Genomic DNA, 22,027 nt, shown 5'->3' on the forward strand with positions numbered 1-22,027 from the left:
CCCATTTATGATTATCGTTACCAGCATCTGGACTACAGGAATAAATAATTGTGTGATGTTCTTGTACAGAAAAGTGAATTGGTTCATCAAAAATGGGAGGGTTGAATCAAACAATTATCTGAGCAAGCAAAGTAACATTATTCATTGAACCCATTTCCATCTAATGCTGTTCAGAAGTTATATTTAACAGTCAGTGCTGGAAGTAAGATAACATCAAGTAACGTTACTTCATGTGTTACTGAGCTGAATGTTATTAGAAGGCCATATGGAGAGAGAGAAGTGATGTTTTCTGGATGAGCAGGCTTTATATCTATCTTCACTTGCAATCCAATTAATCATCCCCTCTTGAACTGCCTGGAGAATGCTCACACTTTTGAAATATCTAATGTATTACCTTATGCTTTCTGTTGTCATTCTAATAATATTAGTGCTTGATTGAAGCTCTTCTATGCCATGACATGAGCTGGAACACGAGGAATTGTGGATGATTCAGTAGCAAAACTCCCATTGACTCCAACAGAAGCTGCATCAGACCTCAGATGTCAAGTTAATGCATGAGAACTGAGCATAATGTCCATTGGCACAGAAGGGAGGCTGACTATGCAGAAAGCAGACTAAAATAAAAAGTAGTAAACAAATTACAAAGTAGCAGATTTTTTTTTTATTGCTTTCACTTTTAGGTGCTTTCTATTGGTATACCTTAATCCCCTTCTCAAATGGGAATAATTATTGCATAGTTAATACGGCATGAGCACTTGAATGGATGCTCAAGAATCTTTTAATCAAAAATTGAACAAATCAAACAATTATTTAAAAAAAATTAATTTTTACTTTGGAGAGACTTAACCAACATTTTAGCCATTTTTATGAGTTTAATAACTTCTTGATTAGAAGATTTGCACATGTATATTTTTGTTTCTAAAAGGGTACAGACTTTGAGCCCTATCTTGTTCCAACTGAAGTGAATGGGAGTTTTGCTATGGCTTTCAGTAGCTGCCTGATTCTAGCCCATTGAAGTCAATAGAAAGATTCCCTAGGAGCAGTATTAGGCCCTGTAAGGGCTTTTAACTTTCTGCCATAGATGTCCTCCTTTCTCTGTGGAAAATCTCACATCCTTAAACCCCCAAGTCATTGAGAAGGATAATTTATATTTTTAATCAAACATACTTTACTTTACCTTTTAAAACCAGACACAAGGCAGATTTTTATTCATTTGTAACAGAATCAGTCATACTAGTGAGTTTCTTGGTCATGGTAAATTGTCATAAATATCCTTTTCATAAATATCCCTGTCGTGGTCAGAGAAGAGCTTTGAGGTTTTGCTTAAAGGAAGTTATGTAAAGTTTCATTACAGGATTTTTTAAAACCATGATCCTCTGGGAATTGTGATGTAACTACTTGCTAGCTGCCAAATAATATTTGAATGGGCTGAGAACAATAACTAGCCACTCTTTTAGAGAGACAAGGTGGATGAGGTAATGTCTTTTATTGGACCAACTGATATTACCTCACCAACCTTGACTCACTAATATCTTGGTACCAACACAGCTACAACAACACTACATATCATGATTATGTGGTGTCTTATATGATGAGGATTAGAATTCACTGCAATAATAATTAGATGTTTTGACTACTAATGTCCACACCCTTGTACGGCATAGGTATTTTTGTCCAATGTGTGCTTTGTATATTGAAAACGTTTACATCTCATATCACAGTATGGGGGAGAAGATGAGGATAAGGTCACTTTTAATCAACTGTAAAGTACAGGATCATAGTCCTGCTGTCCCAGATGCTGGCTACTCCCACAGCTTGGACAGTGAATCTCATAAGTTTGCACCCACAAAACTTGTCTCTGGGGCAGATAAAATAAATAGGTTTCCCGCTCCTCTCAGTTCCATCCCTAGAATCAGTGGATCCCCTGAGAACTTGGCAGTCCACAAAGGTTAGGGCTGTCTACTTGGAGTTCCTGTGCCTTTGCAGTGGCTTCATGAATTCATGGGGTTTCACTTTCTGGCCTTAGTTGGAGCTGTGCTGCCAAGTTCCTCCTCACAGAGGGTTCTATGGCATATTCGCATCCTTCCAAGACTCTCTCTTGGGTGGGAAGATCTGCCCCTTACTGATTTAGGGCCTCTTGCTACAAACAGCTCCATGGAAGAAACTGACATTGAGGTCTTCAGTGGCAGTTCTACACTGAAACACACCCTACTGAAGTCAATGGAAAGAATCCCATTGACTTCAGTGTGCTATGGATCATGCCCATGGAAGACTTTTATAGGATCAGACCCTTATGACTGCAAACAGTTTGTAAAGTGTATTTCAATTAATATTTAACTTTTGTTCCTAGAGGATTCCCGTCCAGCATGTACTATTCCTCCTTTATACCTTTCATGACACTGTGTTTTTCTAAGTAAACACTACAGGGTATTTTTAAAAGTATGCGTTGTCAACTTTAATACATTTTAAATAATCTGTAGAGATGCACCAAAGGATTATTTGGGGCAGGGGGAGGCTGCAAAGGGTCAAAGGAATATTTGCATTAACCCATTGAATAAGATCAGACTCTAATGGGAAAAATAAAGAGTCTATTTTCCTCTCCATATGCACACATAACTCCCATTAATATCAGTGGAAGGTATGGGCTTGGTCTTCATCCTACTACTTTATATTTTTAATTACCTTATGGGGAATGGCACATGAAATTGATTTTCTAATTGTACGTCCTATGCCCTGATTTTATGTGGAAGGTTAGAGTTTAATTTATATAATCTGTGTTGGACAGAATGTCAGTAGCCCAAATTGTTCACACGTTTGTACATTAGTACATCATTACTGGGAATGTCTTGACTGATGGGTTACGTTTATAATGATGTTTATAGGATCTAAGGGCAAAATTCTCCTCTCCAATCTACACTGCTGTTTTATACCTCAATACCTGCAGCATAGACTGGCAATGAGCATTTTGTTCTTCGCTATTTCCATTCACTAAGGGACTGTGTGTTTGACACATAAGATCATGAAACTTCTTACAGGTTTATAGCTGAGTTTATTTGAGGTGGAGATTTTCAGTGGCATTAATTCTCCAATGATTTTGTTCCTTATTTCTTTGTGCATTATAATGTACAGTGTGGCCTTTGTCTGCAGCAATGCCATCACTGCACAGTATAATATCCTGCTCTCTGCTTTAAATTCAAAATGAGTAAAATATCAACTGTATTTTTAATATTCTTTAATACTGTGCTCCATTGTGGGAAACTGCCACTCTTATGTATGTATAAATCCCAATGAATTAAATTAGACTTTTCCCATGCATCATGGATTGAAAGATTGAGATCACACTTGGAGCTGTAGGTTTCCCCTTAATTTAAAAAAAGGGGTTGAGACCTTAAATCTGCCAAAAATTGTGACAAAAATATGAGCAAGTATAATAAAGTACACATCATGTCATCCGATCACCATGTGGGGGAAAGGGCTGTAGTAACTGTCAACAGAACAGTGAGAAATACCAAATGAAAAGATTTTCAACTATTTTTATTGTTTATATTACAGTAGCTCCTATGATACTTTGTTGCAATACAGAGCACTGCAATATTCTGTATATGGTATTATCTGTAGCAGGGAATCCAGGCAGTACAGAAATGTACAGCAAGTTTTTCTAAACTTCTTGCAATCTGAGATTAAAAACACACAGCCCACCAATGAAAGAAGATCCCTATATGTTTATTTAGAATCACACTGGAACATCCATATTTTTCCACACCAAGCTGTGCTTTTTCTACCAGTAGTAAGTTAATGAGACTCTGAGCAGGGTAAATTGACCATAATTATGGGTTTGGTTTGGGTTTGGGTTTTTTGGGGTTTTTTTGTACTTTGGCTTGACCTCTGCTCCTCCCATCTTTGTTCAGACCACATGCCTTCCTTGGAGATTGCATAGCTTTGATGGATTTTAAACACTTTATGTGGTAGGTTGGTCATGCAGCATATCAAGCAAAACTTCTGAGGTTGTACGTGAAACCCTGAGGCAGGCTTTGTCATAGTGAAATCCTGTTTTTCAGCACACAATCCAGGGGCATTTATGGCCTTCACTGTCTGCTTATTCTTTGCTGTGCGTCTACAATGAGGTAATTCCTTGTCTTTTCACCCTTTCTTACATCAGATTATTGTAGGTGTGCTTCTGCTCTACTACCTGCTTGGAATCAGTGCCTTAATTGGAGCAGTAGTGATCATAGTTCTTGCACCTGTCCAGTACTTTGTGGCAACGAAACTCTCACAGGCCCAAAGAAGCACGTTGGTAAGTATCTCTGGTATTTCTTCATTCATCTGCATTTAGAATTGCAAAGCTAAGCCTTTGACATTGACCAAATACTGCCTGTCAGAGATTTTATAACATTCTAATATGTCAAAGGCAGGATGTGAAAGTGATGAAAAGACAAGCAGCAAGGACACAATTTGTCTTAGAATTATTCTCTTAAATGGTTGGGGTTTTTTTTCTCTTTACAGTAACTTGAGATTTGATCATTCTTCTCCTTTCCTGTCTTATAAATTAAAACTCAGTCAATGATCATTGTGTCCACTGAAATGCTATTGTACATAATAGAGCCAAATGCTCATCCCACACAAAGCCCAAAAAAATGAACCTAATTGGGGGGAGAAGGGCATAGAGAGAAGGACTCCTTCAGTCTAGCTCAGAACCAAATCACAGAGCATAGGCGCAGTGTAGGGCAAAATTAGAAAGGCAAAGACACCAAATGAGCTCAAACTAGCTATGGGTATAAAGGGAAACAAGAAGACTTTTTGTCAATTAATTAGAAGCAAGAGGAAGACCAAGGACAGGGTAGGCCCACTGCTCAGTGAGGAGGGAGAAACAGTAACAGGAAACTTGGAAATGGCAGAGATGCTTAATGACTTCTTTGTTTCGGTCTTCACCGAGAAGTCTGAAAAAATGCCTAACATAGTGAATGCTTATGGGAAGAGGGTAGGTTTAGAAGATAAAATAAAAAAAGAACAATTTAAAAATCACTTAGAAAAGTTAGATGCCTGCAAGTCACCAGGACCTGATGAAGTGCATCCTAGAATACTCAAGGAGCTAACAGAGGAGGTATCTGAGCCTCTAGCCATTATCTTTGGAAAATCATGGGAAACGGGAGAGATTCCAGAAGACTGGAAAAGGGCAAATATAGTGTCCATCTATAAAAAGGGAAATAAAAACAACCCAGGAAACTACAGACCAGTTAGTTTAACTTCTGTGCCAGGGAAGATAATGGAACAAGTAATTAAGGAAATCATCTGCAAACACTTGGAAGGTGGTAAGGTGATAGGGAATAGCCAACATGGATTTGTAAAAAACAAATCATGTCAAACCAATCTGATAGCTTTCTTTGATAGGATAACGAGTCTTGTGGATAAGGGAGAAGCAGTGGATGTGGTATACCTAGACTTTAGTAAGGCATTTGATACGGTCTCGCATGATCTTCTTATCGATAAACTAGGCAAATGCAAGTTAGATGGGGCTACTATAAGGTGGGTGTATAACTGGCTGGATAACTGTACTCAGAGAGTAGTTATTAATGGTTCCCAATCCTGCTGGAAAGGTATAACAAGTGGGGTTCCTCAGGGGTCTGTTTTGGGACCGGCTCTGTTCAATATCTTCATCAACGACTTAGATGTTGGCATAGAAAGTACGCTTATTAAGTTTGCAGATGATACCAAACTGGGAGGGATTGCAGCTGCTTTGGAGGACAGGGTCCTAATTCAAAATGATCTGGACAAATTCAAGAAATGGTCTGAGATAAACCGGGTGAAGTTTAATAAAGACAAATGCCAAGTGCTTCACTTAGGAAGGAACAATCAGTTTCACACATACAGAATGGGAAGAGGCTGTCTAGGAAGGAGTATGGCAGAAAGGGATCTAGGGGTTATAGTGGACCACAAGCTAAATATGAGACAACAGTGTGATGCTGTTGCAAAAAAAGCAAACGTAATTCTGGGATGCATTTACAGATGTGTTGTGAGCAAGACACGATAAGTCATTCTTCCGCTCTACTCTGCACTGGTTAGGCCTCAACTGGAGTATTGTGTCCAGTTCTGGGCACCGCATTTCAAGAAAGATGTGGAGAAATTGGAGAGGGTCCAGAGAAGAGCAACAAGAATGATTAAGATCTTGAGAACATGATCTATGAAGGAAGGCTGAAAGAATTGGGTTTGGTTAGTGTGGAAAAGAGAAGACTGAGAGGGGACATGATAGCAGTTTTCAGGTATCTAAAAGGGTGTCATCAGGAGGAGGGAGAAAACTTGTTCACCTTAGCCTCTAATGATAGAACAAGAAGCAATGGGCTTAAACTGCAGCAAGGGAGATTTAGGTTGGACATTAGGAAAAAGTTCCTGTCAGGGTAGTTAAACACTGGAATAAACTGCCTAGGGAGGTTGTGGAATCTCCATCTCTTGGGATATTTAAGAGTAGGTTAGATAAATGTCTATCAGGGATGGTCTAGACAGTATTTGGTCCTGCCATGAGTGCAGGGGACTGGACTCAATGACCTCTCGAGGTCCGTTCCAGTCCTAGAGTCTACGAATCGATGAACTAGTGGTGCGGGGGATTGCTGCAGAATCCCGAGGTCCCACCTGCCAGCCACGTATGCCTGGGGTCCCAGCTCTCAGCCTCAGCTTGGTGGGGTGGATAGGGATAAGGGGGCTGGCTTTCAGCACCCCCACTATTAAAAATGTTCCAGCGCCACTGTCACAGAGTATCAGTGCAAACACACCCGGCTATTACTGTAGCTTCTGAAAAGTACTAGCAGCCACGCAACATGATACATGTGGGGGTTTGGTCTGTAGAACCCCATAGTTTGCATAGCCACTGGTCATCCCTTAACCCTGCCCTGGACTTGCACTTATATTCTCCCCCCACCCAATCACCTGCACTGCTGCAGCCCAAGTTGCCACGGATCAGTGCTTCACAGCACAAAGAATGTGGAGCCCTCCTCTGAAGCCTGTATACTCAGTAGAATCACTATTTCATTGCCTCTCCAGCCATGTGAACCCATTTAGGGGGTCAGGGGACAAGATTTGCTCCCTGAGATCTACTTTGCCCTCAGTATGCACACGTAGCACTGAGTATTAATGAGAGTTATACATAAGTATCCCCACCTCCAAATACCTTCCATAGTATCAACTCCTCTAGAAATGTGTGTGGCCTCCATCCTCATATCTGAGCAATAATTGGTTGCCTTGGAGAAAAAGAAACAAATTATGAAACAACATATGTGTTCAGTTTAGTACATCATTACTAGCACATTATACAGTGGCAGTCTGCGTGGCTTTTAATTACCATGTAAAAATGTTTATTTCACATTGTCAGCACTTACTAAGATTTACTTTATGTGAGATATTTCATTACACAGTGAAAATTCAGCAAACATTCTTGGCACTAGAAGTCATGCCAACCCCTGGGTGTGACTGAAAGCCCCTGTAGGGGTGAGATTTTCATTAGCAGCTAGGTGATTTAGGAGCACCAGTCCCATTGAAGGTCAGTGGGACTTTGTGCTCCTAAGTCACCTAGACACTTTTGAAAATCACACCCCTAGAAAGGGAAAGTTGAATGGATAGAGCCATTGAAAATATTATTGACTGATTACTGTATGCAACCAGCTAGGGACTGCAGGCAGTTTACACAGTGACACAGATCCTCATTCTAAGGTGCTCTAGTAATCTTCCTTAAATTAATTTACATGTAATTGTTGCAGGAATATTCCAATGAGAGACTGAAGAAAACAAATGAGATGCTTCGGGGCATTAAACTCCTTAAACTCTATGCCTGGGAACATATCTTTCACAGCAGTGTGGAGGAAACCCGGCAAAAGGAAATGACCAGCCTTAAGGCCTTTGCTCTCTATACCTCCATATCAAGTAAGCTGTTTCATTATCACACTGATGAGCTCATGTACTGGTACATTATTATCTCCTAATGAGTTTACCATTTCTCAGCTGCCGTAGATCCTGCTGCTTTAGGGTCTGATCCCATACTCCTTATTGTGCAGGCAGATCTTCCCTTTGATTCAATAAAGTTTGGTTTATGCATGTGTGCCCTGAATAATTAGGCCCTTAATGAGCTAAAGAAACCTAATATCTACAAAATGTGTCAATTCAAGTAATCCGTAGAATTTTTTCTCTTTTACAAAATGTGAATTTGGAGGTCAGGGTGAAGGACAAATAGCAGCAGGTGGAGGAGGGCTCCCTGGGAGAATTTAGTGCTGTGTAGCCTTCCTCCTCTGACTCTGCCTATGCTCCCCAATCCTGTCTAGCATCACTTTCTATTGTTCCAGTCTTAAACCTCACTGGAATGGAGACTGCCAGCTATGTGATGGTTTTATGATGTGTGCAAATTAAACTAGCATTTGTACATGGGTCTGCAGATTTGAAAAGTCATCACAATTCCTTGTACAGCCCCAGTAATCCAAGATTAGCTGAACTTCAAGCCAATAAACCTTGTGCAAGATAGCTGATTTAGGGCCTTTTGCTGTACTGGTGAAAAAGCCTGCTTGTATAGCACTTCCACTTTGAGAACTGACTGGCTAGGGTAGCTGAGATTACTCAACAGAAGTAGTCTGTATTGCTGCCTGTGGAACAGTAATAGGATCATACTGGAGTTGGGAAGTGCCAAAGGCAAAACAGAGATATTTGGTTTTATTCAGGACAACACAGTGTCTTGCTGTGCATCATTTAGGGTTGTAAAAAATGTCCTGTAGGTTCAGACTAGGAGTAACTGTCTAATTGCTGTTTTAATTGGACCTGTGACTTCATAGGGATTTTTCCTATGAACAACAAACAGCTAAAAAATGTAGAAAAGTGCTGCAAAGGGCCCTTATTGACTTAAGGCTTTATTTCCAATGTGATTTCATAGTACATTGTATCACAGTGCCAGGTATCAAGCAATATGCACCTCAGTACAGAACAAGGAGTAATGGTCTCAAGTTACAGTGGGGGAGGTTTAGGTTGGATATTAGGAAAAACTTTTTCACTAGGAGGGTGGTGAAGCACTGGAATGGGTTACCTAGGGGGTGGTGAAATCTCCTTCCTTAGGGGTTTTTAAGGTCAGGCTTGACAAAGGCCTGGCTGGGATGATTTAGTTGGGGATTGGTCCTGCTTTGAGCAGGGGGTTGGACTAGATGACCTCCTGAGGTCCCTTCCAACCCTGATATTCTATGATTCTGTGGTAGTGAGGCTGCAGAACAGAAAGATATCACAGGCTTCTTACCTAGATGGTTTCATTATGAAACTATGGTGATTCTCAGCAGGATCCTAGTATTCTGGGGATGGGTGAAGCTGTGAGACTCTAAGCAATTTTCAGCATTCCATGGTTTTTGTGTTCCATCTTCAGTCTTACTTCATCTCATAGCCTGTAAAGCATGTACTCTACCTCTCAGTTGAGCTGAGCCAAACCTATAATTAAAGAGGTTGTAAAAAGTTCCTATAACCTCAGGTCAGGAGTATCTGTACCTTTGCTGCTTTAACATAGGCCACGTTTACATACAAACTTACATCAGTAGAACTATGTTTCTCAGCGGCATGAAAAATCCACACCCCATAGTGATGCAGTTATAACAACCTAACCCCTGGTGTAGACAGCGCTATATTGACAGGAGAACTTCTCCCATTGACATAGTAATAGCCCCTTACAGAGGTGGATTAACTATGCCAATGAGAGATGCTCTCCCATTAGCATTGTAGCATCCTCTCTAAAGTGCCACATCAGTGTCGCTGCAGCTTTTTATGTGTAGACCTTCCCTTAGGCTGTCAATAGAGCTACATTGATTTACACTAGCTGATGCTCTGGCATACTATATGGGGATTATAAAGGCACAGAACTCATTATTTTTCTCAATATAGATATAAATAGAGTTACAAGCATAACCAACATCAGATCTGCAGATGCAAAAGCACAGTACCTGATCCTAGATCTAAGGTGTTCAGTTAATTTCCTTTTTTCTCAGTTCTGTTTCCCTTTGTCCAAGGACAGTGCTTTTGACAGAATCCAACTCATCTGCAATACCTGAACTCGGAAATAAGTTTATTTTAAAAACATTTCAATATACCATGTTTGCCTGATAATGGTAATGCATCCTTTTGTTTGTTTGTTTAAAATAGTTTCATTTAAAGAAATTAATTGGCCCCATTGAAATAACTGGCAAAACTCCCATGGACTTCCATAGAATCAGGATTTCACCTCCAGTCCTGACTACAACAACCATTTTCCCTCTACCCACAAGTGAATCAGTTGGATAGGTCGCTGTTACGATCATACACTGGAGGAGAATATTGCCAGTAGGCAGTCTGCAGCAAAAGAGAGTCTATCCATGGCCAAACTTTGCTGGGTTCTCTGCTTAGACATGCACAAAAAACAAATCTATGTTCTTCAAAACTCCCACAGTTAAATTTCAAATACAGTGGCTGAGTGGATTTAAGAAACCCAGAACTCTAGGATACAAATTTCTTAAAGGCCTTAGGAAGACGTTCCTTATCAAAGGTGCTGCATCAAAATTTCTCCATATTTCATACGTGTGACAACTGTGCAACAGGAAGGTCATGGAGGACAGAGTTGAGGTTGTTTTGAACTTCAGCACAAACATTTCATTTTATCTTTTTTAAAATGTAAACATAACTTTGAATTTTCCAGGCTTTTAAACATTTTTTGGTTGTTTTGTGTGGGGGAGGGGGAATCATTTTCCTTTAAAAAATGCCTAATTATTGATCAATATTTACAATTTAATTCTAGCTTTAACCAAATTTTTACCTGGAAATATAAATATATGCAGTATTCATTAATGCAAATATTCTAAATAAGAATTAGAGCTACATTAACATGACAAATTCATTTTAAACATACAAAAAATTAAGAAATGGAGTATATTTTCAGGATTCATTATAGATCTTTTTTAATGTTTGAAAACAGGAAGGATTGTCTACCAATGTCTAACAGCACATTAAATCCTTCTGGGAGTTCATGTCCAAAAAATGACAGCCAAGGAGTCAGCCAAAACTGTTTGAGGGTCAAATGAGGATATTCCGCAGAAGATAAAATAACTTGGGAATATTTTTACTGTCTGAACATTGACTAAGCCTGGTGAGAGGAAAAGACAGGCATGGATATAAATAAAAATTGAGGTTAACCTCTTTCTTTAGTATTACGAAACTACTGATATTTTCCTATGATAGATAAAATGAAGTATCTTATAATATGGTTAGGCTTGAAAGAAGTAGATTTTTATCATTAAATGTCAGTAAACATCAACTTCACTGTACACACATGAACTGAAAAAAAATATTTCCATCAGTAATATTTGAAATTTACAGATAGGCAAAGTAAGAAAATACTGCTTGAGAACTTCTTAGAGTTTGGTTTTAGGATATTTACTTTGTATATTATGGCAGGTGATGTTGACAATTGAGATTTTAACTGTTCTAGAACTTTAATGATAGCATAAATTGAGATAAAAACATTAATTATTGTGTGACCTCTTTTAATTTCCTATAACTGTGAAAATTTAAATCAATAAAAATTGAAAAAATGCTTAGAACCCATAATTTTGAACTGTGAATATGTAAATCAATCATTGAAAAGAATGCTTAAAATATAAATAACTATAAAAATAATAAAACCCCATAAAATCAAATTCTGCCAAGCAAAAATATAAGAACATAAGAATGCCCATACTGAGTCAGACCAGTCGTCCATCTAGCCCAGTATCCTGTCTCTGACAATGGCCAGTGCCAGATGCTTCAGAGAGTATGAGCAGAACATGGCAACTATCAAATGATCAATGCCCTGTCATCCAGTCCCAGCTTCTTGCAGTTGGAGGTTTAAGGATGCCTGGAACATGGGGTTGCCTCCCTGATCATCTTGGCTAATAGCCATGGATGGACCTTCCTCTGTGAACTTATCTAATTCCTTTTTGAACCCATTTATACTTTTGCTTTCACAACAGCCTGTGGTAATGGGTTGCACAGTTTGCGTGTGTGTGTGTGTGTGTGTGTGTGTGTGTGTGTGTGTGTGTGTGTGTGTGTGTGTGTGTGTGTGTGTGTGTGTGTGGAAGTACTTCTTTATGTTTGTTTTAAACCTACTGTTTTGTTTTAAAACTGCCTATTAATATCATCAGGTGACTGTTAGTTCTATGTGAAGGGTTAATAACACTTCCCTATTCATTTCCACTATCTCATGCATGATTTCAGAGACCTCTATCATATCCCTGCTAAGTTGTCTCTTCTAAGCTGAACAGTCCTCATCTTTTTAGTTGCTCCATACCCCAACTCATTTTTGTTGCCCTTCTCTGCACCTTTTCCAATTCTAATATATCTGTTTTGAGATGGGGTGACCAGAACTGCACACAGTATTCAAGGTGTGGGTGTATCATGGTTTTATATGGTGGCATTATGATATTTTCTGTTTTATTATTTATCTCTTTCCTAATAGTTTGTACCATTGTTACCTTTTTTTGACTGCCACTGAACCCTGAGAGAATGTTTTCAGAGAATGTGCATGACTTTGCACTTTTCAACATTGAATTTCATCTGCCATTTTGTGATGTAGTGGCCCAGTTTAGTGAGATTCCTTTGTACCTCTTTGCAGTGAGCTTAGGACTTAACTATATTGAATAATTTTGTATCATCTGCAAATTTTTCCAATGCCACTGTTGACCCACTTTTCCTAATCATTTATGAATATATTGAATATCACAGGTCCAAGTACAGATCCTTGGGAGAACCTGCTATTTACCTCTCTCTCCATTGTAAAAACTGGCCATTTATTCTTACACTTTGTTTTCTATCTTTTAAACAGTTACTGACCCATGAAAGGACCCTCCCTCTTACCTCATGGCTTCTTAGTTTGCTTATGAGCTTTTAATGAGGGACCTTGTCAAAGGCTTTCTGAAAGTCCAAGTACGCTATATCAACTGGATCACTTGTCCACATGCTTATTGGCGTCCTCACACAATTCTGATAAATTGGTGAGGTATAATTTCCCTTGACAAAAGCCATGTTGATTCTTCCCCAACATACCATGTTTATTGGTGTGTCTGATTTATATTGTTCTTTACTATAGTTTCAACCAGTTTGTCTGGTACTGAAGTTATGCTTACTGGCCTGTAATTGCCAGAATCGCCTCTGGAGATTTTTTTAAAAATTGGCGTTATGTTAGCTATTCTTCAGTTATCTGGTACAGAGGCTCATTTAAGCAATAGGTTACATGCCACAGTGAGTAGTTCTTCAATTTCATATTTGAGTTCCTTCAGAACTCTGGAGTGAATATCATCTGGTCCTGGTGATTTAGTATTGTTTTAATTTATCAGTTTGTTCTAAAACCTCCTATTGACACTTCAGTCTGGGACAGTTCCTCATATTTGTTACATAAAAAGAATGGCATAGCTGTGGAGGGTCTCTGCAGCAAAGACCAATGTAAAGAGTCCTTGAGTGCTGCTTGATCATCCAATGGTCCCATTGACTGGCAGGCTTCTTGTTTCTGATGTAATTAGCTAGTTGCTCTTCAAATTCTTTTTTGGATTGCCTTATTATATTTTACATTTGACTTACTAGAGCTTATGCTTCTTTTTATTTTCCTCACTAGGATCTGACTTCCAGTTTTTAAACGATGCCTTTTTGCCTCTAACCACCTCTTTTACTCTATAGTTTAGCCATGGTGGCATTTTTTGGTCCTCTTACTCTGTGTGTGTGTGTGTGTGTGTGTGTGTATGTGTGTTAATTTGGAGTATACATTTAGTTTAAAAACATCTATTATGATGTTTTTAACTAGTCTTCATGAAGTTTGCAGGCATTTCACCCTTGCAACTGTTCCTTTTAATTTCCGTTTAACTAGCTTCTTCATTTTTGTGTAGTCCCCATTTATGAAGTTGAATGCTACTGTAATGGGTTTCTTTGGAATTTTTCCCCTACAAGGATGTTAATGATCACTATTACCGAGCAGGTCAGCTACATTCACCTCTTGGGCCAGATCCTGTGCTCCACTTAAGACTAAATCAGGTATTGCCTCTTTCCTTGTGGGTTCCAAGCTGCTCCATGAAGCAGTCATTTAATGTATATAGAAATATTGTCTCAGCATTTCTTACTAAGGTGATACATACCCAGTCAATTTGAGATAGTTGAAATCCCCCATTATTTTTGCAGTTTCTGCCTTTGTAGCCTCTCTAATCTCCCTGACCATTTCACAGTTACTGTCACCATTTTCATCAGGTGGTCGGTAGTATATTCCTCTTACTATACTCTTATTATTCAAGCATGGAATTTCTATCCATGGTTCTATGGTGCTTTGATTCATTTAAGATTTTTGACACTCATTTGACTCTGTGATTTCTTTCACATATAGTGCCACTCTCCCACTGAGAGTGACCCACTCTGTCATTCCTATATATTTAGGGTGACCAGGCAGCAAATCTGAAAAATCGGGACGGGGGTGGCAGGTAATAGAAGCCTATATAAGAAAAAGATCCCAAAATCGGGACATCTGGTCACCCTATATATATTTTTGTACCCTGGTTACTGTGTCCCGTTGATTATCTTAATTCCACCAAGTTTCCGTGATGCCTGTTATATCAATATCCTCATTTAATACCAGGCATTCCAATTCCCCCATCTTAGTATTTAGGCTTCTAGCATTTGTATATAAGCACTTGTGCATTTTGTCAATATTCTGTTGCTTGCCTTCATGTGTTATATTTAAACAGGGCTTTTTTCTTTTACATGTGACTGTTCCTCACTAACTCCTACCTGTACTTTACCAACTTTTTCCCAGTCCTCTTTACTAGGATATAGAGTTCCCCTGCTAATAAATTCATCCCTAATTTGCCTAATGCCCCTCTTAAAAGAGATTTGAGAGAGTGCTATTTTCAGTAATGATAACAAGCAGGTCTCTTTCCCATTCTTGTGGGTTAACTGTTGCACAGAGTGACCTGAAGAAAATCTCCATGTACTCTTGAAAGGTTGTCTCTCTCTCTCTCTCTCTCTCTCTCTCTCTCACCAATAGAAGTTGGTCTCTAAAAGATATTACCTCACCCACCTTGTCTTTTTAATATCCTGGGATGTTGTAACGTGGCTACAACAGCCCTGCACATTGCACAAATTGCATAACTGCATAAATCCCAGGCCTTTCCACTAGTGGGTGCAGGAAGCTTGAGAACAAAATACTTAATTAAATCAGTGGCTCTTTAAAACAAATTACTAGAATATATACAAATGAGTTATCTGTGAGCTTTCTAAATTCACCTCTTACTACAGTGAGAAAAATATTTAACTTAGGGAAAGGAATTAGTTTTCTTGATTTTTTTTCAATAGATTTTAAATTTTTTCTCTCTCTTTTTCAGTTATATTTAGATAGTGAAATAAGACTGGGCAAAACAAAAGCTCAAGTAAGTGGGGTGAGTAGCTTGTGATGTGACCACAGCTGACTCTGACACGAACAAGCAAGGTTCTTTCTGTGTTTTCAAATAGATAATTAGTCATTATGTAGAGTTGTTAGTTTATATTCATGTCTGGTCTGAAAGTGGACCTCAGCCAGAAGCCACATTCTTTCCAGTCCCCAACCATCTGTGCTTAATAATCTGGCCATATTAGAGAAATCAATGGCACCATGCCACAGGAGGGACCATAAAGCTAGAGGTCAGAGAGGAAACTACATGTCATTATTTATATTGCAGCAGCACCTGTAGGCCCCATCATATTTAGTCACTGTACAAATACATATCAAGAGACATCCTGTAGAGGTTACAATCTAAATGGACAAGACTGATAAAACAAATATTATTATCCCTATCTCCCAGATGAGGAATGAGTCACAGAGAGTCAAGTGGCTTGCCCAAGGTCACAGAGGAAGTCATTGGCAGAGCTTGGAATAGAAGCCAGGTCTTCTGAAGCCCAGGTCACTGCCTTAATCACTAGAACACCTTTTTTCCCACTATATGAAGAGATTTCAGCTCTGTCCCTATCATCAGGGATCTGCAGCTTTTCGGGACCATTCTCTGCAGCTTTTGGGACCATTCTCTGCAGGTTCTTGACCTAAGCAACCCCTTTCCTTTCCCTTTCTGTTAGGTCACAAACCCTGGCTCATCGAAGAGATGATTACAAGAAAATATCAGTATAAAAACTTGTCACCCTTCCCACCCTCTCCCCTTTCCTTGTTATTTTTTTACCAGAGGAGAAACTGTAGTCCTGCAATTTTATAATAGAACCTTTAAATATTTCTCTCTTGAAATAGCAAAATAGGATGGGCCAAATCCATTCCTGGGGTATACAGGGAGTGACTCCGTTGAAGCCAGGGGTTAATCTGATCTTCCAGCAGTAACCTGACAGTTAACTCCTGTCCCAAAATGCTTCTGTTACTGTAATCATCATTGTAATTATTTTGGAATGTTACTGAGTGGACAATATGTCAGAAATGGCACAGTTGCTACCTATTGCACCAAGAGTACCAGGGGAAAAAATTGTACTTCCTCTTGACCGTGCAATGCAATGTATAAACCAATAATCTATTCATACAGTGATTTGATAGGTGCTGTGTATTTTGACAATCTGGAGTGCAATATACTGTGGGCACCATAAAAAAAAATACAAGTATATTGGCTGCAGTAGTTAAATTTACCACAATATTTGTGAATTTCTCCTATTCTAAGCATAGGAAATGCCATGATAAAGTCAAATACTAATTTATATTGTATACTTGTTATATTATAAATATTTTTGACCGCTCGGTACAGACTATCTAAATAGTGATGCATGTTTCCTTCACAGTTTTCATGAATGCAGCAATACCAATTGCAGCTGTACTTACAGTAAGTATAAACTTTTTTAAAATAGCAATGTTTACAAGCCAGGTCTACCTGAAGTGAAGGCTAGTAGATTCCAAACTGAGATCTGTCAAATGCTACACCAGAAACACCTGATTTCACTTGCTTTTGCTAATTTAAAAAGAAGTGTCTAAGGGGGTTATTAAATATTATATTACTATAAGTAATATTAAATAATATAATACTGTAAGTAGTTATGACTTCCCTGGTGGCTAAAGGGGTAAGCTGTAGGCATGATGTATCTTTCTTTTTAGTCCCACATTATATTCTCATAAGCAAACTAGGGAAATTTGGTCATGGTGAAATTACTGTAAAATGGGTGCAAAACTGTTAAAATACCATATTGAGAGAACAGTTATCCATAGCTGGCTGTTAAACTGGGGGGACAAATCTTGTGGGATTCTGTAAGGATCCATCCTGGGTCTGGTACCATTCAAAATTTTCTTTAATAACTTAGATAATGGAGAGTAGAGTATGCTTATAAAATTTGTGTATGACCCCAAGCTGGGAGGGGTTGCAGGCACTTTGAGAGACAGAATTAGAATTCATAAGGACCTTGACAAATTGGAGAATTGGTCTGAAATCAGCAAAATACTACACTTGGGAAGGAGAAATCAGATGTACAAATACAAAATGGGAAATAACTGGCTAGGTGGAAGTACTGCAGAAAAAGATTTTGGGTTTAACATGGATCACAAATTGAATACATTCTGGGGTGCATTAACAAGAGTGTTGTATATAAGATATGAGAGGCAGTTGTTTACTCTGCTTGGCACCGATGAGGCCTCATCTGGAGTACTGGGTCCAGTTTTAAGTGCCACACTTCAGAAAGATGTGGACAAATTGGAGAGAGTCCAGAGGAGAGCATGTTTTAGTCTTGAGAAAAGAAGACTGAGGAGGGATCTGATAAGTAAGGCTGCGATTCTGTCACAGAAGTCATGGAAGTCATGGATTCTGTGACTTTCACAGCTGCAATGTCTGGTGTGACTGATCTTGGGGCCAGCTGCTCGGGTGCCCTGCAGCCAGCCACACCAGGTGCTGCCGGAGTGACCCTGGGTCCAACCACACCGGCTGCTTCCCAGGCGGTCTCGGAGTGGCTGGCCTCAGGGAGTGCCCAAGCAGTGGTCCCTGGCGCCAGCTGCACCGTCCGCTGCTCAGGCGGCTGGTCCGGGGGAAGCACCCAAGCAGTGGTCCCTGGGGCCTTGGAGCAGGGGTGGCTGGGGGTAGTCAGCCCCCACGGCCAGTGCAGGGGCGAGCCGTCAGCTCCCAGGCTCCCGCAGCAGCAGTGTACTGAGCCCCCCCAGAGCAGCAGCTCCCTAGGCCCTAGGAGCTGCTAAGTTTTAGTCAGGGGTATTTATATAGTAAAAGTCATGGACAGGTCACGGGCCCTGAATTTTTTTTTATTGCCTGTGACCTCTCCATGACTTTTACTAAAAATATCTGTGACTAAATCTTAACCTTACTGATAAGTCTTCAAATACATTACAGGCTGTTTATAAAGAGGGATACTGCTCAATTGTTTTCCATGGTCACTGAAGATGAGATAACAAGTAATGGGCTTAATCTGCAGCAAGGAAGATTTAAGTTAGATATTAGGAAAAACTTTCTAACTATAAGGATAGTTAAGCTCTTGAACAAGCTTCCAAGGAACTTTGTAGAATCTTCATCATTGGAGGTTTTTAAGAACAGGTTAGACAAACAAGTGTCAGGGATGGTGTAGGCATATTTGGTCCTACCTCACCACGGGGTTGGATTAGATGACCTCTAAAGGTCCTCACCAGCTCTACATTTCTATTATTCTGTAATGATCCAACCTGGTTCTCACTGAAGTGGAAACAGAACTATATAGAAAAAAACCTTATTCTTCCCAGATTCACCATAGATCTGGGACTGTGTCTGCACTGAGCTTTTTCTTAACCTTTTCCACAGTGGCAGAAGCCCTAGTGCAGGTCTACTGGTGGTAGTCACGGTGAGAGCATGAGGGCAGACAATACCACAGGCATTTTTATTGTTGTATCCTCTAACCCTTCTTAGACAAACATGGTTGTAAAATCACTGACACCTTGTCTGCACTCGTGCTCTGCATAGGACTACAACCTATGGAGCTAAAATGGTTCCAGTACAATGAGGAAAAATTTTAAGCTCAGTGTAGACCAGGCCTTGAGGAGAGAAAGACCATGATTTGCATGTTGAGGAGTAATTACTGAGCTCATGCAATAAATATCAGAAAATAGAATCCGGGGAGCCTTTGTTTGAATGAGACTGGATTGAAAACTGTGCAAGGAGCTCAGAACATGGCCCACTATGGATCTGGTTATTCAGGACTAGATATTCTGTATATGGTGTGATATGATTTGAAGTGCCTTTCTAGCAAAGTTTTTTTTTTCTCGATCATAAATGATCTTGTCATTAAATGTTTCCATTAAAACATATATGGGTCTTTCCTGTTTGTTCATTCTTTTATTTATTTGCTCCTGCTGTTCAATTCTCTGGGGCACTGGGACTGCTCCCTTACAGCACCCCTCACAATTTATCATAGCCCTGAACCATGTCTCTCTCACACACACACACGCGCGCGCCTATAGAGCTGGCCAGGTGCCCCAGGAAGCAGGCTGCACCATTCAACAGGATGGAGCAGTGTCCAGGTCCCACCTTCTCACTGCAGAACTATGGGAGGGATAGTACCTCTGGGACACAATCCCTTCCGGAGCTCTGCTGTGGTTGAGTGGCTCCATATTAACAACCCATGTGTGTACTAGTGCTTAAATGCTATAATCTGACCCTTAGTGTGTTTGTCTCTTTTTGCTTATCACACAACCAAAATTATGCCTCTTGCCACTGGATGAAAGGAATTACAACAACGTGAGACCAAAAGCTGAGACCCTAAAAATCTTCTTACATAACTGATGTATGAACAGCAAATTGTAACAAATGTATAATGACTGCCAGGAGGAGCTCTGCAGTGGCAGGTTGCATGATGTTTCCCAGTTAAAACAATAAACTGCCCATTACATGATTGAGAATACAGTGCAATGTGAAATGTTTTCTCTGTTTGCTTCTTTTAAGACTGTAATCATTGTATCTTTGTAGACATTTGTGGTTCATGCCCACCTGACTGGAAATGCTGACTTCTCCCCATCAGTGGCCTTTGCCTCACTCTCCCTCTTTCACATTCTTGTTACCCCGCTGTTCCTGCTCTCCAGTGTGGTCAGATCTACTGTCAAAGCTCTGGTCAGGTAAGAGTTTCTGGACAAAACCTCCCTCCATTTGAGAGTCATTATTGTTCAATTCCCCAATATGTAATTCAAAAATAATGGTGTGGTTATTTTTCACCATTATTTGGAAATTTCTTTCCAACCTCTTACCATAAGTGTTGTCCCATGTTATGCGATGTGGGCTCAATTCTCGGAATTAGGCAGAATGGAGCTAACTAGCCTGACACTGCAGCCATTTACACCAGCAGAGAATTTGGCCCTGTGTATTTTGAACTGATAGTTACTGCTTGTTAATAAATTATTGTATGATCCACTGTATAGATTTTATCAGTGTGGTGGCTACAGTGTATTCTGTGCTGCGCTCTCTGTGTGTGTGTGTGTGTGTGTGCGTGCGCGCGCGTACGTGTGTATATAGAAATAGGAAATACACGATAAATGCTCATTTAAGTTTATTTAAAATCAGCTATATGTTCCCCTCCACATAAAAATATGTGGAAGGGAACAAAATAATCAGAAAAGCACACGGACATCAATGTGTATCTCTTGGGCTGCATTCTTTTCCCCTGATTCTGGCTGCAAATCCAGGGAGAATTAGATTTTAGCAGGGGAAGCTCTGTGATAGAACAGTTTTAAAAAAATTTTTGAAGTCAACAGGGAAAAAATTCAGTGAATAAATTCTCAATCTGGACCAGATGAATTTCCTTCTCATAATGAATGTGCTTAATGAGTGTCAAAGTCCAAGTTCTCCTGACAATGGCTCATCAGGCTAATGCGGTTAAGGCACATCAATTTCATAGCCAACTGTATGCATGAGAGTGTTGTGGCCAACAATACTGATAGCAGAACTAACACTTCAGTCTTTAACAAGCCAAACCCCCATTCATTTCAGTGGTGATTCTGTCTGATCAAAGACTGCAGGATTGAATAAAATGATTCTTGGCGCTTATCCTCTACAAAGTGCTTTATAAACATTAATTCATGTTTTCTACCTCTTTGTGACATTACATATGGTTCTCTAAGGCCTTACCAAAACAATGGGCCAGATCCTGTCTCATGCTTAATTCTACTTGTGTTATTCTAGTAGTGCAAAGGGCAATTAAACAGAGATCTGAGGATTCCCCCAGTGTGGCAAAACCATCCAGCAACGTAAAGCCAATGTAGCCATGTCATGGAATAATTCCCCACTCTGAACCTTAGCGTCCAAAAGATGGGGTACCAGCATGAATTCCTCTAAGCTCAATTACCAGCTTAATACTTGTAGCGCTGCCACCAACCAGGAATTCCAGTGCCTGGTACACTCTGGTCCCCCCCAAAACCTTGCCCGGGGACCCCCAAGACCCAGAACCTCTGGATCTTAACACAAGGAAAGTAAACCCTTTCCCTCACCATTGCCTCTCCCAGGCTTCCCCTCCCTGGGTTACCCTGGAAGATCACTGTGATTCAAACTCCTTGAATCTTAAAACAGAGAGGAAAATTCACCTTTCCCCTCCTTCTCTCTCCCCCTCCCAGACTCTCCCTGAGAGAGAAAGTAATCCTAACACAGAGAGAGAAAATTAACCTCTCTCTCCCCCTTCCCTCCTTTCTCCCCACCAATTCCCTGGTGGATCCAGACCCAGTCCCCTGGGGTCTCACCAGAATAAAAAAACAATCAGGTTCTTAAACAAGAAAAGCTTTTAATTAAAGAAAGGTAAAACAGTAAAAATTATCTTTGTAAATTTAAGATGGAATATGTTACAGGGTCTTTCAGCTATAGACACTGGGAATACCCTCCCAGCCTAAGTATACAAGTACAAATTAAAATCCTTCCAGCCAAATACACATTTGCAAATAAAGAAAACAACCATAAGCCTAACTCGCCTTATCACCTAGTACTCACTATTCTGAACTTATAAGAGCCTGTATTGGAGAGATTGGAGAGAAACCTGGTTGCACGTCTGGTCCCTTTCAGAACCCAGAGAGAAC

At 39.9% G+C, this 22,027-nt stretch overlaps 1 protein-coding gene across 7 annotated transcripts in view; it reads left to right on the forward strand.

Moving 5' to 3' along the window:
* The window catches only part of ABCC8 (ATP binding cassette subfamily C member 8), a 141,912-nt gene that overhangs the window by 45,293 nt on the left and 74,592 nt on the right, over nucleotides 1-22,027 (forward strand). For all 7 annotated transcript variants that reach the window (XM_050955789.1, XM_050955790.1, XM_050955793.1 and 4 more), the window contains 4 exons: nucleotides 4,160-4,294; nucleotides 7,746-7,908; nucleotides 16,795-16,835; nucleotides 19,941-20,086. In XM_050955789.1, the coding sequence (XP_050811746.1) occupies nucleotides 4,160-4,294; nucleotides 7,746-7,908; nucleotides 16,795-16,835; nucleotides 19,941-20,086 (485 nt within the window). The remainder of the gene's footprint in view (nucleotides 1-4,159; nucleotides 4,295-7,745; nucleotides 7,909-16,794; nucleotides 16,836-19,940; nucleotides 20,087-22,027) is intronic.

This window comes from Gopherus flavomarginatus, chromosome 5 (genome assembly GCF_025201925.1).
Source record: "Gopherus flavomarginatus isolate rGopFla2 chromosome 5, rGopFla2.mat.asm, whole genome shotgun sequence".
Taxonomy (NCBI): domain Eukaryota; kingdom Metazoa; phylum Chordata; order Testudines; family Testudinidae; genus Gopherus; species Gopherus flavomarginatus.